General features: G+C 62.5%; 1 protein-coding gene across 1 annotated transcript in view; it reads right to left on the bottom strand.

Annotated features, from left to right (window-relative positions):
• CCDC85C (coiled-coil domain containing 85C) overlaps positions 1–13,931 on the bottom strand; it is a 73,934-nt gene that overhangs the window by 10,003 nt on the left and 50,000 nt on the right. The window contains exon 2 of the mRNA XM_044231628.1: positions 7,354–7,427. Within this exon, the coding sequence (XP_044087563.1) occupies positions 7,354–7,427 (74 nt within the window). The remainder of the gene's footprint in view (positions 1–7,353; positions 7,428–13,931) is intronic.

Here is a 13,931-nt window from a genome sequence, read left to right as displayed (position 1 = left end):
TCAGGCGAAGGCAATTTTCTCCCTTCAGACGCCAGGCGTCTGCTCTTCTCCAGCAGTGTGTGTTCTAAACCCGATGACACTGCGCATCAGCGTCCAGTGCCACCAGGTCCTTGTCGGGCCCTCTGACCTCATCCTGCGGGAACACGCCTCCCTGGCCTCACCAGGCTGGCAGAAAGGGACCAGGTGCAAGGCTCAGCCCAGCGCACACACATTGACATTTGGCCACATGGCCAAGGATTTGAGCCACCGCTCTCTCCGACCGGCCCCTGGCACCAGGACAGCTGGACGTTGCCCTGCCCTTCCCCCTCGCCGTCTAGATCCTTCTCTGTGCTCAGTCTCACCTCCCACACAGCTCCTCTGGCCCAGGACCCAGTAGGTTCAGAAGCAACTCACGTGCTGTTACTGAAAACAAAACAGGTTTGTGTTGCCTCCTCCCTCCACACCAGATAAATTCCTGGGGAGGATGTGTGTGTACAGGGGGGCGGGGGGAGGGTTTAAATCAGCGCGTGCAATTCCCACCCCTGCCTTCAGCGATCATCTATAAATATTCGCACATCCACAGAACTTTATTAGCGACCCAAAAAGCTGGCGGGAAAAACACACAATCTCTCTCATTAGGGGCAATGTGACTAATGATGCATCAAAATGAGGGACCATAATTGCACTTAAACCCAAATTAAAAATCCTGCGATGCGCCTGTTGGTGCCCTGGAAGAATGAAATCCCGAGGTTTTTAACGCAGAGGGGCAGTGGAGCTGAAAGGGCCTTCTGGGGTGGTTGGGCCTGCACCTGCGGGGGGCTCAGGATGGTTCAGGAAGCAGGGAGAGGATGTCTGCCCCGCCACAATCCCCAACATGGGTCCCTCAGGACACAGGGAGAAAGGATCTGTCACACAGAGTGGCAGGACTCCCACATCCTTAAAAGTAAAAGAAGCATCACGTGTGGACAGAGACTTGCCCCCTCTGGCCGGGAGGGAGAGACCCAGGTGGCCGCAGGGCTCCCAACTCCACTTAAAGACACAGAGCCTCTGTCCAGGGCTGTCACTGCACCGCCCCCAGGCTCCGGGCCGCCGTGCACTCCGGCTACCCCAGCCTCTCTGAACCCCCCGGGGTCCTGCGGCAAGCTCCCCAGCCATCGCCTTCCAGAGGACTCCTGGGGAACACCGTCAGAGGGGTGCTGGAGCAGGAAAGTCAGGATACAGAGGAAGGACCCCGCCCAGCTCCCCCACCTGCCTACTTGGGGCTTCCTGTCAGGGCAGCAGCTGCGAGGGGGCTCACTCCGGGCAGCTAGCCTCACCTCTCCTTCCTGCCCCCAAAGGGCTTGGGTCCCCGTAGGACCACCTGCCGCAAGAGCACTTCCAGTGTGCACCTGACAGGGAGGCAGTGTCTGACAGGTGACACGGGGACTGCTGTGGGGGCTCCGGGGTGAGGCCTGATGCAGGGACATCCGGAGACCACTCAGACCCCCAGGCACAGGCTGGGAGAGCTGGGTGAGTAGGGCCATGGGAGGCCGGGGGTCCCCGCTCTACTGCCATTATGTGCAAAACTGCCCGTGAATGCCAGCTCGGAGAGGGCAGAACCAAGGCACCCTGGTGGTGGCCCGCTCCCAGGAAGGGACAGGAGGGGACCCGCAGAAGACAGAGAAGCACACGGCACTCAAAGCAGCCCCCACGCCAAACACCACTGCAAACATGCCCTGCCAGGCAGCTCTACCTGAAGCCAGCTTCTCGGGCGGCCGTAGGGACGGGGCAGCTGGAAGGGAAGAGGAGCGGTGTCACCCAGCGGATGCCAGCCACGACCCCCCTCCCTGCCATTCCCCTCCCCGGATACCTGTTCACCCAAAGCTGCCAGGACCTCAGTTGGGCCGGGGTGGGCACCTCCAGAGAGCCCCCATGTTTTTAGAAACCCCCGTGTCTCCAAGGGCTGACCGGGAACCCGGCCCCCTCCCAGCCCTCCCAGGGCTCACGCGGGGACCCCGCAGACCCGAGAGGCCAGCCCACTACACTGGCCTGGAGGGGCCCCAAGATCCCGGCATGGCAGCCGGCAGAGGCAAGGAAGGGGCACTGCGAGGCTGCTCACAAGGGCGTCCTGCTACTACCTACCAGCCAGACTCAATCTCCCTTAGTTTTCAGAGAACCCGTCTGCAGACCATCAAGAAGGACGTGGCTGCTGCATGGCTGGGGGCCCAGAAAGTTCTGCCTCGTGAGTGCTCCGAGCGGGCCAGGGAGGTCCCATGTGTGGCTAACAGGACTTCACAGGGAGATGGCACCACATCCCAAAGCCCCACGCCATTTCTGGCCCTAAATCCCAGTTTTCAAACCTAGGGGTGTGTTTGCTGCCAGGACCTCGTGGCTGTGCCTGACGGGACAGCGTGTGGTCTCACCCGCCACAGTCATCATCGGCCCTCACAAGTCCCCATGACAGCCCAGTACTTGTTCCAATAAGGTGAGCGAGGGACAGGCGCAGGACCCCGCAAGAAGGGGGAAGGGGTGAGGGATTTGGGGGGCAAAGACTCATGAAAACCAAATCCCACCCGGGCTGGGGGAGTCTGGGCAACTCCTCAGCTTTCCAGGGCTCTGTTGTTTGCACATAAATTAGGGTCAAGAAGGGTACCCGGCCGCTGGGTGGCCCACGGCTCTCACCGCTGGCCAGCCTTGGTCCTCGGGCGTTGCGGGATTGTTGTCCCTTTACACCTGGGGCAGGCGCTCTTAGTGTCCCCATCTGACAGACGAGAAAACTGAGGCCCAGAGAGGTGAAGCCCCTGGCCCCACACCACCCAGCTAGTAAGGCAGCACTTTGGTGATCTGAACCTGGCCCTGTGGCTCTGCCACCCAGCATGGGGCTCACAGTGGACAATGATTAAGGCTCGGGGACAGAGGTAGAATTCCCCGTCTCTTTCTGCCCACGTTGCTAGCAGACCATGTGCCCGGATGCCTGAAAGAAGAGGTTTCCTCCCTGGCTCAGGGAGAGGCCGGACCAGCTGGAAGGTTCTGCTAACAAAGTAATGAAAGCTCTCCAGGGATGCAGAGACCACCTCACCCCAGCAGAGGGAACAGGACGTGGCCACCACCCTAGACAGCAAAAAGGCAGAGCAGGGACGGCTCAGAGCCGGAGAGCCAGCGATCTGTGTGGGAACACAGCACCGCGGAAATGCCGGAGGCCAGCTTCCCTGGAGGGCCTGGGCAAGGAAACCAGCCCTCGGGATCACCCGTCCTCCTCGGGGACTCAGACGACAGAACCAAGGTCCCAGCACAGGCTGAGATGGTGGCAGACTATTCCCCTGTCCCCCAGCCCAGATGGCTCAAAACGCAGACAAGGGCCATGGAGGAGCCATTCATCTGGGGACACAGGGGTGAGGAGGAGCGGGGTGGACCCGCACAGCCGCCTCCACTCCCTTCCATGGCAGCTCAAGTTTTCTCGGCTCCTGGGCGAACAGGGAGGCTTCATTCATCAGCCCAGTTGGTTGGGGGGGGGGGGGGGAACCAAGAGCCAAGCCCCAGCATCAATGCCAGCCGCCCCCACCCCAACCCGGCCGGGCACAGAATCCCCCAGAAAAATAATAACGTGTGCAGGGGGCTCGAAATGAATCATCACAGAGGAAGCAGCTGTGTTGATGAAATTTTAAAGCCAACGCGAGAAGGAAAACACGAACTGCAATATAGTAATTTAGTTCTGTGAACACGCCGGCACATTTTTAATTAAAGCTATTTTAGAGTTAAATAGAGGCCATGAGGGGAGGGGCGGGGGCAGCGGGAAGTGGGGGCCGCAGAGGATCTCCGCCCTCTGGCCCAAACCCTGAAGCCACGCCCCCTGAAGGTGGTTCGAAGACAAATCCTGCTCTCTCCCGCTTTTCGCCAAAAGGGAGGTGCTCTCTCGGCTCTTGCAGAGCTGGAGGTTTCTGAGCAATTTGATTTTGGTGAGGAGACTTATGTGCCAGCATCATCAAGTCAGACAAGCCAGGGCCCATGACGTCCGGGCAGAAATATCTCTCTCCAGGATTCCCAAATCAATCCCTTGATTACCTCCAAAGATGGCACACTCACTACCTTAGTGAAGCAGAACTTCCTTATTTGGGGCAAAAGCCAGCCTCCCCTCCTGCCTAGGACTCTGGGTGGGTGGTGGCCAGGGCCTCCCCAAGATGTATCCACCCCAGTCTAGCTGTGCTAAGGACTGGAGAGGCCGATGTGACCACTGAGAGCCAGCATCCCAGTACTTGAGTGGCTGACGGTCCCTCAGACCTGGGGGCTGGGCTCCCCAAGGGAGAATCTCAACAACTAGCAGCTCACAGGGCTGAGAGCCCAGACTAAGTGCCGAGCCCCCTGCAGGTGGTTGGGGAGGCTGTCGGTAGGAAGCCATGCCTGAGCTGGAGGCCAGGAGAAAGAAGAAAAAGTAAACCCCTTCTTCTCTGGACTCTCCTAGAATGGGGCCAGGACTGTCACTGTGGGCCTGCAGCAGCCCCCTGTGCACACAAGTCCTGCTAGCTGGGGAAGGAGGTGGGCAGGCCTGGGCCTGGTCACCCCCATGCCCCTAGGACCATCCGTTACACGTAACGTGTGCACGCCCATTTTCCAGGTGAGGAAGCAGAGTGGTGCCATCTGAGCTGCCACAGGAATATGAAGCAAGTGACATGTGAGTGCCACCAGGAAGCCAGGAGCAGGCCAAGGGGCCCCCTTGCTGTCCATGTCTCTCTCTCTCATCTCTCCTGCGTGGCTCAGAACAGCGGCGCCTGCTTCTGCAGCCAGCTCCACCGACCCACCCTCAAGGCCAAGCTCTGGTGACAGCAGGTGATAGGGACCGACATCCTGCCAATGGTCATGGCTCCTGGGAGCTTTTGCAGACTGTAGGTGGAGGGCCAACACTTCCACGGCAATAAGGCCCTGGGAGGGGAGTGGGGCGCCGAGGCCCCAGCACCACGAGGCTGCCCCCTTCTTGGCGTGCTGGGTGTGGCCCTGACCCCTCTCACTGGGAGACCCCGAGCAGAGGCCCCACGGAGGAAGAGGCCGGAGAAGGGCCCGGGGTGCTCCGCTCCCCAGGACCCACACAAGCCCACACAACTACCATCGCGGCAGCCTGCCTCCGAGAGTCTCCGTTCATTCAGGAGAAAGGAAAGTTCTATCAGGGAAATAAGAGACTTGGGGCCCATGTGGCGGGTCTGGGCTCCCAGCATTCGCCTGCACATGGCCGTAAGCCAGGGAAAAGCTCGTTTTTGTGCCGAATCCCAACCGCCTGCAGCAGCAAGCCGGGATCCCAGCGAGGGCCTGCATCCCTCCGTCTGATAGACATCCTTCCCCAGCAGGCCGGGCGTGGGCACAGGAGGCCGACAGAACTTCTGCTGCTGCCTCGGGGCCACGACCCCACATCTGACCCCTGGGAGCAGGTCTGAGCAGGCATGGGGGAAGGGAAGGGGGGCGGGCAGGAAACCCACTGCCCAGGTAGCTGCCAGCCCCCAGATGCCCAGACACAGGCACCCTGACAACCTCCCCCTCTGTACATGTGGGCATGGGACCAGTGGACACAGCTATGGGGGACCTCCCTTGTGACCCTGGGGTGCCCCCAGGCAGGATGGAGTAGAAGGGCCACCCCTCTGTGGCCTGAGCATGGGCACATTTCCCCCAAGTCCACGGCTAGGTCCACCACTGGTAACTGGGGTGTATTTTCCCAATGGGACAATGTGGCCAGGACAGCAGGGGCCACAGGGTCAGGGACACTCCCGTCTTCGTGGAAAAGAGGCCACAAGCAAGGCCCAGTTGGACTACAGAACAACATGGCAAATAACACCCTGAACCTGGGGCTCGGGTGCTCACCCCGCTTCCACATGGGAACCGTGAAACAACAGGGAAAGACTCACAAGGCCACTGACCCGAGGCTTCAGATCCAGATCGTGGTCCTGGCCTCCACTCTGCCGTCCAGTGGCTGCAGCGTGCAGGACGGGCACCTACTCCAAAGCAAAGGCCCCTGAGCCTTAACGATGGCCCCCACCACCCCCACTCCTCCTGGCGCCACGTCGGCCTCCGCTCTCGCAGCCCAGCCCACACCCCGTCCCCAACCCACGCCAGGCCCCTGTGGAATGGAAGGTGCCCCAGACCCCAGCCGGGTGAGACCCCAGCCCCCAGGAGCCAAGGGAGCCAGCATGCCGGTGGCCAAGCCCTTCTGCCACACAGGACTGAAAACCATATAAAGTTCCCAAACCAGCCTTGCAATTCGATGCCTGGCTCTACATCCGAGCGAGGGCGCGGCAGCCGCGGGGGTGTGGGGGTCGGGGGTGAACCATGCACTCTGCTCCATCCTGTTAGGCTCTGGGAAGGGCCCCCAAGGCCCATGCAGAGACGAGGCGCGGGGCAGCAGTGGTGGGGGCTGTGCTCCGTGCCGGGGCCCCGAGCCTCCCAGCAGCCGCCCAGCGGGCAGACACGGTGCCGCGGGCTTCCGAGCAGGACAGCCAGGACAGCGGCGCCAAGCCTGCCGGTCGCCTAGCAACAGGGCCAGGCAGCTGAGCCCTCCCTAGGGTTGGTTCCCAGAGAAACGCTCTGGGCATTCTGGCCGCCACATATGGGGGGGTGAGGGGTATGGCAGGGGAGGGGGAGGGGAGATTAAGCCCAGGATGGGTACAAGGGAGAGGGAGGCTGGAGGGGCTGGCCAAGCCAGCTGGCCCCCCGGACCTCGTGCAGGGCTGACTGCAGCCTCCCATCTCCGCCCCACCCACACCACAGAAGGCCCTCGTCCTAACGGTCACGACCTCTCTGTGCCAGCCACACTCAGCAGGACTACAGCCGCCTGTCCCCCGTGCAGGCTGTCCCCCTGCCCGGCCTCCCCACTGCGCTGCCCTCATCTTCCAGCCTCTAACCCGCCGTCCCTGTGCTGCAGACGTGCTGGGGATGAGACAGAGCCTCATCTGCCTGTGGGCACCGGCCAGGCCCAGGAGGGAACAAGCTGCGCCCCAGACGGGACAGGATCAGCGTGGCGGGAGCAGGGAGGTCTCCGTGTGGGTGACAGTGGGGGTGTGCCACCCGCTTCCCAGCCTCAATCTGCCTGCCTGAAGCCAAAACAGCCCCTTCTTCAGCAACTGTGCATTCCACACCATCTCTGGGACAGGCCCAGTGCTGGCCCTAAGAGCTCACAGACCACCGGGGGACACCCCAAGGCCATGGAGTGAGGATTAGGTCCATGACCCCCAAGTTCCAGGGGATGCCTCGGATGGCTATGGGTCAGGTGGGCAGTTATGGGAGTGAGGGGGGAAGGAAGGCCCCGGTCAACTGGGACATGGGTGGCCCCTGGAGTGGGGGCGGGGGGCAGGGCTCATGCTGGACCTCAGGGTGCAGTAAGCACTCTCCCCTGCAGTCTCCCCCCAGCCGGCCTACCTGTACGAGGGGCTTGTCCCCCTCCAGCAGCCTCACCTTGGTCTCCAGCTGCCTGATGTAGGTAGACGAGGGATCTGTAACGACACAAGTGGGGAGCACGTTAATCACAGCAAACTCGGTCTCCCCTGAGACACCCACACGCCTGCCTGAAGCCTCCCGGCCAGGGTTTCCAGAACCTGCAGGAAGGACAAGGGTTCCCTGCCTGTTCCCTTGGCCTCTGTGCTGTTTCACATCCAGAAAGTACTCCCCAGCATCCCCTGACGGGACCCTCACAGCCAGGGGGCAGCGCCCAGCAGGGCATGGGGTCCAGGGAGCCCCCTCCCCAGCACCGTGGGGAAAATGAGTCTGCTGAGCATACTGGGTCAGTATCCGGGGTTCCTCTGCTCCCCCCCGCCTGACACACAGGAGCGTTTCAACAATCTGCAGCCGGAGGGGGATGTCCATAGTGCAGGGGAGATGCCATCCTTCCTGATGGACTCTAAGAACGAGAGCAGCCAGGGGCCGGGGCCCGGGCCAAGCCAGTGACGCACTCCCCATCCACGCACCCCCAGTTTCGGAATGCGGCAGGGTTCCTGAAATCCACCCTTCCTCACCACGCTGACCAGTTTTACAATCCCATCAGACAGGCAGGCAAACTAACTCCCAGATCAGCTCGGCCAGTAGAGGAGAAAAGCAAGGACTGAGTCACTCCAAGCCAGGCTGGGATGAGGGGGACTACTGGGGTGGGACCCGAGGGCAACCAGGAACAGAGGGGCCCAGGGATGGGTGCGGACCACGGGGCAGGGAAGGCGAGGCGACCTGACCATCTCGGCAGGTGCGGTCGTGCAGGTGGGGCATCAGGTCCCAAGGCAGAGGCCCGGGGCACCTCCGCGCCTGGTCTGCAGCCGCCCAGTATGGGACAGGCTAGGTGCCTCTCGTCCATACCAACACCTCACTGGAGCTCACACGGCCTACACTCCCGTCCACCGGGCCAGTCACGGCTCCCCTCCTGCACCCACCTCCACCCGACAGGACACAGAGCCCATTATACCAGCCTTGTAGCTCAGAAGTCACCAGAATTTCAACCAAAGCCACCTCTCTACACCGCAGCCTGGGGAGACGGACCCCACAGGACTTTGAACTCACTGGGGTGGGCCAAGGGCATGGGCGCTGTGCAAGGACACGCTAGGCTGTCATGCAGTGGCGGGAAAATGAAGACTCTGTCCATCCCGAGCACACAGCTGGCACAGCCAATGAGCCCGGGCCCTTGCGGACACGGATGTCATGCCCCTCCCACTGGTGCTCACCTGGCAGCCCCCTGCCCAGAATGCCATGACCTCACTCCACAGGGGCTCAGCCTGGGCCTCAGAGCTCCTGCCCATCGGGAAGGCCATTCTCTGAGGGCACCCCCGCTTTCGCACACAGGTGCCCCTCCGCCCAGTCAGCGACCGGCTGTGGGGCACTCTGTTATCCAAGGCCCCTCAGGAGCTCCGCCCACCCAGTGCTGGACCAGGCCCAGGAGCAGCAGCCCAGCCTGGGTCAGGAATTGGGGGCGGCCGGGCCCACCCACTAGCTGCTGGGGAATTACACAACCGGCTCCTCCCGCCCCAGGTCCGCACCAGTCAGCACTCAGGAATGCCGGGGCCTTCTAGAGAGGGAGAAGGGCCACTCCCCACCAGGCCTGCCGCCCTCAGCCTCGGGGATGGCACTGGTAAGGACCTGGCAGCTGGGCCGGGGGTGTCCCACAGCAGGGGGCTGTGCCCCCCCCAAACCACCTCGCTGAGCCCCCAGCCCTACAGAGCTCCCACTGACGGCCAGGAAATCATGGTTCTGAGAGTTGAAGGGGCTTGTTCACGGCACAACTCAGGGCAGCAGGAGTGTGACCCCAAGGGCCTCCCCGCCTGGACCCTGCGTGCGTGCCTGGCAATCGGCAGATCCCACCTGACCAGGCGGGGGACCGGTGGCCGCAGCTGTACAAAGGCCTTCCTCGCACCCTTCTCCAGCCGGCGGTCCCCCGGTCCACGCCCTGTGCCTGCCTCCCCTGCCCACCCCAGGGCCTCCGTTCACTCAGCCAGCCGGGACGGACAAACACTTCTTCCCACATGGCTCCCATGAGAACGCGCCTGATGGGAAAGGCCTCATCGCTCAGTGTGCCAGGCCCCCCCGGGCACTGGGAAGGAGATGGGTGCAGCCTGGGCTCCCCACCTTTCTGGCTCCTCTGCGTGCTGTCAGCAAGAAGGTTTCCCTGGAACACCCACTGGGGAGAAGGACAAAAACGACCGAGATCCCCCAGCTCTCTCACCTTCACACGTTAAGAAAAGGAGACCCAAATACCTAGCAGACCCCTGCGTGGTCTCCCTCTGGGTGGGCCCAGTGGGGGAGGGGAGACCCACCACCCACCTGGCAAGGGTCCAGCAGACCTCCCCATTCTCCAGAGGGGGGGGCTAAGAGGGACAGTGTCCCCCACCTGCTGCCAGGTGAGCTGGGGAACCCCGGGCCCAGCCTGCCAGACCCTCTCCCCACCATCCAGCTCCGCCCCAACCCCCCTGTGGGTCAGTGCTCAGGACCCCAAGGGTCTGGCCGCTCGGAGCGGAGCTGACAGCACCGAGCCGTTGAGAGACACTGGTCCCAGAGAGAAGACAGGTTCCTGCGCACGCCTCTCTCCGGGACGCCGCACGACTGCCCAGTCCTCGGGCGCCACGACAAGCCGCCCCCCGCCACCCGCTCTCCGCAGCCCCCACCGTGGGCCCACGCTGCCAGGCACGGGAGAGGACCCAGGACAGGACAGCACCCATCCCCTGTGTGCACCCCGGCCACTCACTCACTGCCCTGTGCGGCCACTGAGCCACTGGAAGAGGGGCCCGCTGCCCCCGCCCCCAGTTCCCTGGTACAGGGACAGTTCTAGCTATCCTCTGCCAATTTCTCTGGGGCCAACAGGGAGCTCCCAGCACTTCCTTTCTCGGTCAGACTGCAGCCAGAGTCGTGGACCAGGCCGGAGTCAGCAGATGCGCCAACCGGCCCCCGCACCCTCGCTGGGCGGCAGGCGGGCCTGACACACCGCGGGTCCCATCAGAGCAAGGGGGTCCCCCGGCCCCAGCAGGGACCACCACACTCCCCAGGATGGCAGTGAGGACAGAAGAAGGGAGGCCAAGGGCCGGAGCAAGGAGAAGGGGCAGAGGCAACGCCATGGGGGACAAATGACCCAACATCAGCCCACCTGCCCACCCACGGCCGCCAGGGTCCACGGGCCGGCTGTCCTCCTTCACAGGCCACATGCGGGCACCAGCCGAGGGGCTGTCCCTGACCCGCCGGCTTCTGTCAGCCCCGAACCCCGAGCAGCTTCAGAGAACCAAGTCCACTTGAGACCGCCGGGCTTCGGTGGGCTTTCCAAACCACAGGGGCAGTCTGGAAACATCTTAAATCACCCGACGCTTCCAATGGCAACCATCCTAAAGAACGAATTCTAATAATAAAGACGGTGTAACGGCTGCGGCCAGAAATGGAAATAACTGTTTGTCTGGGAGCAGTGGAGGGTCCAGCCGTCACTCAGAAGATGTTCGGGAAGGTTCTCTTCTCGACAACACGGAAAAGCCTTCACAGGCCGGTGGAAAGCTCTGGACCCAAAGCGAGAGGTAGAACTGCTCTCAACGTTTCCAGATACCTCTGCGTTGAGTGAATTCCGGAAGGAGGCGCGCGGACATGTGGCTGGTGGTGCTCACAGGAGGGAACAAGGGGGGTTTATTTATTCACACCCCTTCTCGTTAATTTCCAAATAATCTATTTCCAATATAGGGGGAAAGTCTTTCTTTTATAGAAAAGGAGAAAAGATTAAATGACGGCAATGGCGCGGTGCAGGGCCCCCCGGTGACACCACAGAAGCAGAAGGGTGGCCGGAGGACAGCCCCTCGGAATTCTCCCAGCTCCGCTCTGGGGGCCCCTCCGGAGGCCCAGGGACAGCCGGGTGTGCCCATTCCCAGGGAGGTAAGAAGATTCGGGGCTGCCTCCCCATGTCCCAATGTCCTAGAGGGGCCTCCTCTCCTTCTGCCACATGCAGCTCCCCAGACCAGGCTCTGACCCCTGCCCGGGGCCCAGGAGCCAGACCCCGGGCTACCGGTGGGTCAGAGCAGGTGTCCTGCGGCAGGGCAGGGTGGCTGCAAGACAGGCCTTCTGGGGCAGGGGTGGGAGGCCCCCGAGGGCTTGGCTCCCTGGGTGGATGATCCTTCCCAGCAGCCTTGGGCAACTCGTGATCCCGCGGGGCGCCTCGGAGCCCCAGCCTCTCAGAGATGAGCGTGTAATTAAATTAATCCCAGGGTTTGCAGTGGTGAGGAACAGGGCCCCAAGGGAGGCATGCGTCATTTCCCGGCTTGGCTGCTTGCAGGGAAAATGAAGGAGGTGACTACAGAAGGGACCCCAGGATGGGCTGGCCAATGTGTCCCCTCAGACCCTCCCCAGGCCCCCCTGGACCAATTCTGGAGGAGTCACAATCCAGCTTCCGTCTGGGCGGGGGAAGAGGGTGGCAGCAAGGGGCCGGGCAGGCAATGCTCTTGCTTAAAGCGCCAGAACGTCAGCCCTCGCTTCGGCCTCCTAGAGGATCCTGTGTTCCCCGGGGAGGGAGGAGGGCCGTGCAGCCCACGGATGGGAGGGACTCATGGAGCCCGCAGGTCTGCGAGCTCCCCAGTCCCCCTGCCCTCTCAGAGGCTGTCTGGGGCCAGGTCCCATCGCTCCCCACTCTGATATCCTGATAGCCTCCTCAGGTAGGCAGCGTGGTCGCAGCCTCACTATTAGTCCTCATGGTAAGAACTTGGCAGCCAGAGCAGGTCATGCCATCCCATTAGCCCCGGAAACCCTCCTTGCCAGCTCCGCTCTAGGCACGTAGTAGCCTCTTGTGTGGGAAAAGCCTGAAGACCTAATAGGAAGGTATGGTGCCAGGGGGCAGTCTCCTAGCCTATAGGTTCCGGCCGGCAGCAGGCGCCCAGCCTGAAACAGCACCCACGGCCCGCACAGAGCACCCCGACACGGCACTGCCAGAGACACAGACGGCACAGCATCCTGGGTGCGAAGGGCGAGTGTCACTCAGAATGTCCCTCGGCAGCAACAGTGGCCACACCAGGAGCCCGCATCTCCATTGGGGTGAGGCAGGGGGTTCGGGTCCACACAGGGTATGGGGAAGGTGACCCCAGAAAGCCCAGGGGCAGGAGTGGGAGGCAAGGCAGGGACCAGAAGGAGTGGATGAAAGTAATTCCATTCTGCTGGGGAGTTTGCGGGGCTCAGCGTTACCCCCTGCACCAGGGTTCACTGGTGGGGGAGGCGCTGCTCACAGGGGACAGAGGGGCTAATTCCCAGCACTGCCCCATTGGACAGTGGACAGGATGAGCTCCCAGAGTGGCAGGTGCCAGCAAGTTCCAGCAGGTGCCGCGGGCCGTGGACACAGAAGCAGGAAGTGCCACGGGGATCTGGGCAGAGTGCCAACCATGTCTGTCGCTCCTTAGGAGAAAGTAGGACCGCCCCCAACCCCACCAGAGGAAGAAGTGGGGGCCGGAGGGGGGGCCACACAATGACGCACGGTGACACACAGGGCCTGACCCTCCAGCTGCTTCCCCTTCTAAGCCCCCTCCCGCTTAATGAGGCTGCCCACAGGGTCTTGGGGACAGGCGGGCTTTGTGGTATGTCATCAGCCGGACAGCCAGCCGCACCCAGCCTCGGGCCTCCTCCGTGGGGGTGGCTGACACTTCCCCGCCACCACTCAGTGATTCAATTCCCTTCTCCTTCCACTTCGTTAAGAGGGGTCGGCATCAGGCCGGGGGCTCCATGGGAGCAGACGGGCCTCGTCGGATAAGGCCCCCTCATCATTCCAGGCTTCCATCTCTGTCCCCGGAGGACAGATATGATTCCTGAAAGCATCTTCGTGACTCCTGAAAGCTGGCTTCTTCGCTTGCCTCCCTTCTCCTCCCGAGCCCCCAGCCAGGACTCAACCCCAGGGGGAAGGCAAGTGTTCACCGGTACCCGCAGGTCAGGTCGCGGAAGTCAAAACGTCACAGCAGGCCCGGGAGGTGGGGCAACTTACAGACGAGGTAAATGAGTCCCGGGGAGGTGAAGGTCATAGACCACACAGGGGCCTCACCTTCCCCCTGGCTCAGTGGCTCAGGGCAGCCCCGGGCTCTAGACAGCAGCAAAGGCCACACTTCCTGCAGCACCTGGTCCTGCTGGCGGGTGCTCGGTCCCCAAGTGGCTTCTGTCCCCCCAACCTTGCCCACAGACCAGACTCAACAGGTCTTGGAGCTGCCTGCTCCAGCTGCCCTTGCCTCTGACCCAGGGCACTTCTAGGCGTCCCTCAACAAGGCCCCAGACACGGATCCCGCAGAAGTTGGAAATGGTCCATCTCCTTAAAGGACTGACTCGGAGGATGTTCTAACCCCAGCAACTCCCTGAACCCTGGGCCTCTGCTGGACAGAAGCCCCTAGAACGCTGAAGGCTCCAGACACAGGTGAGGAGGCAGGAGAAGCCACTTCCAAGCCCAGGGCAGTGTGCTCGCTCTGCCCCTCCCAGGAACTCTGCCAGGAGGGTGGCAGAAAGCCTGGCCTCCAGAGGAGGAAACAGAG

Source organism: Neovison vison, chromosome 13 (assembly GCF_020171115.1).
Source record: "Neovison vison isolate M4711 chromosome 13, ASM_NN_V1, whole genome shotgun sequence".
NCBI lineage: Eukaryota > Metazoa > Chordata > Mammalia > Carnivora > Mustelidae > Neogale > Neogale vison.
Note: the sequence above shows the minus strand (reverse complement) of the source record. Positions and strands in the feature narration are given on the sequence as shown.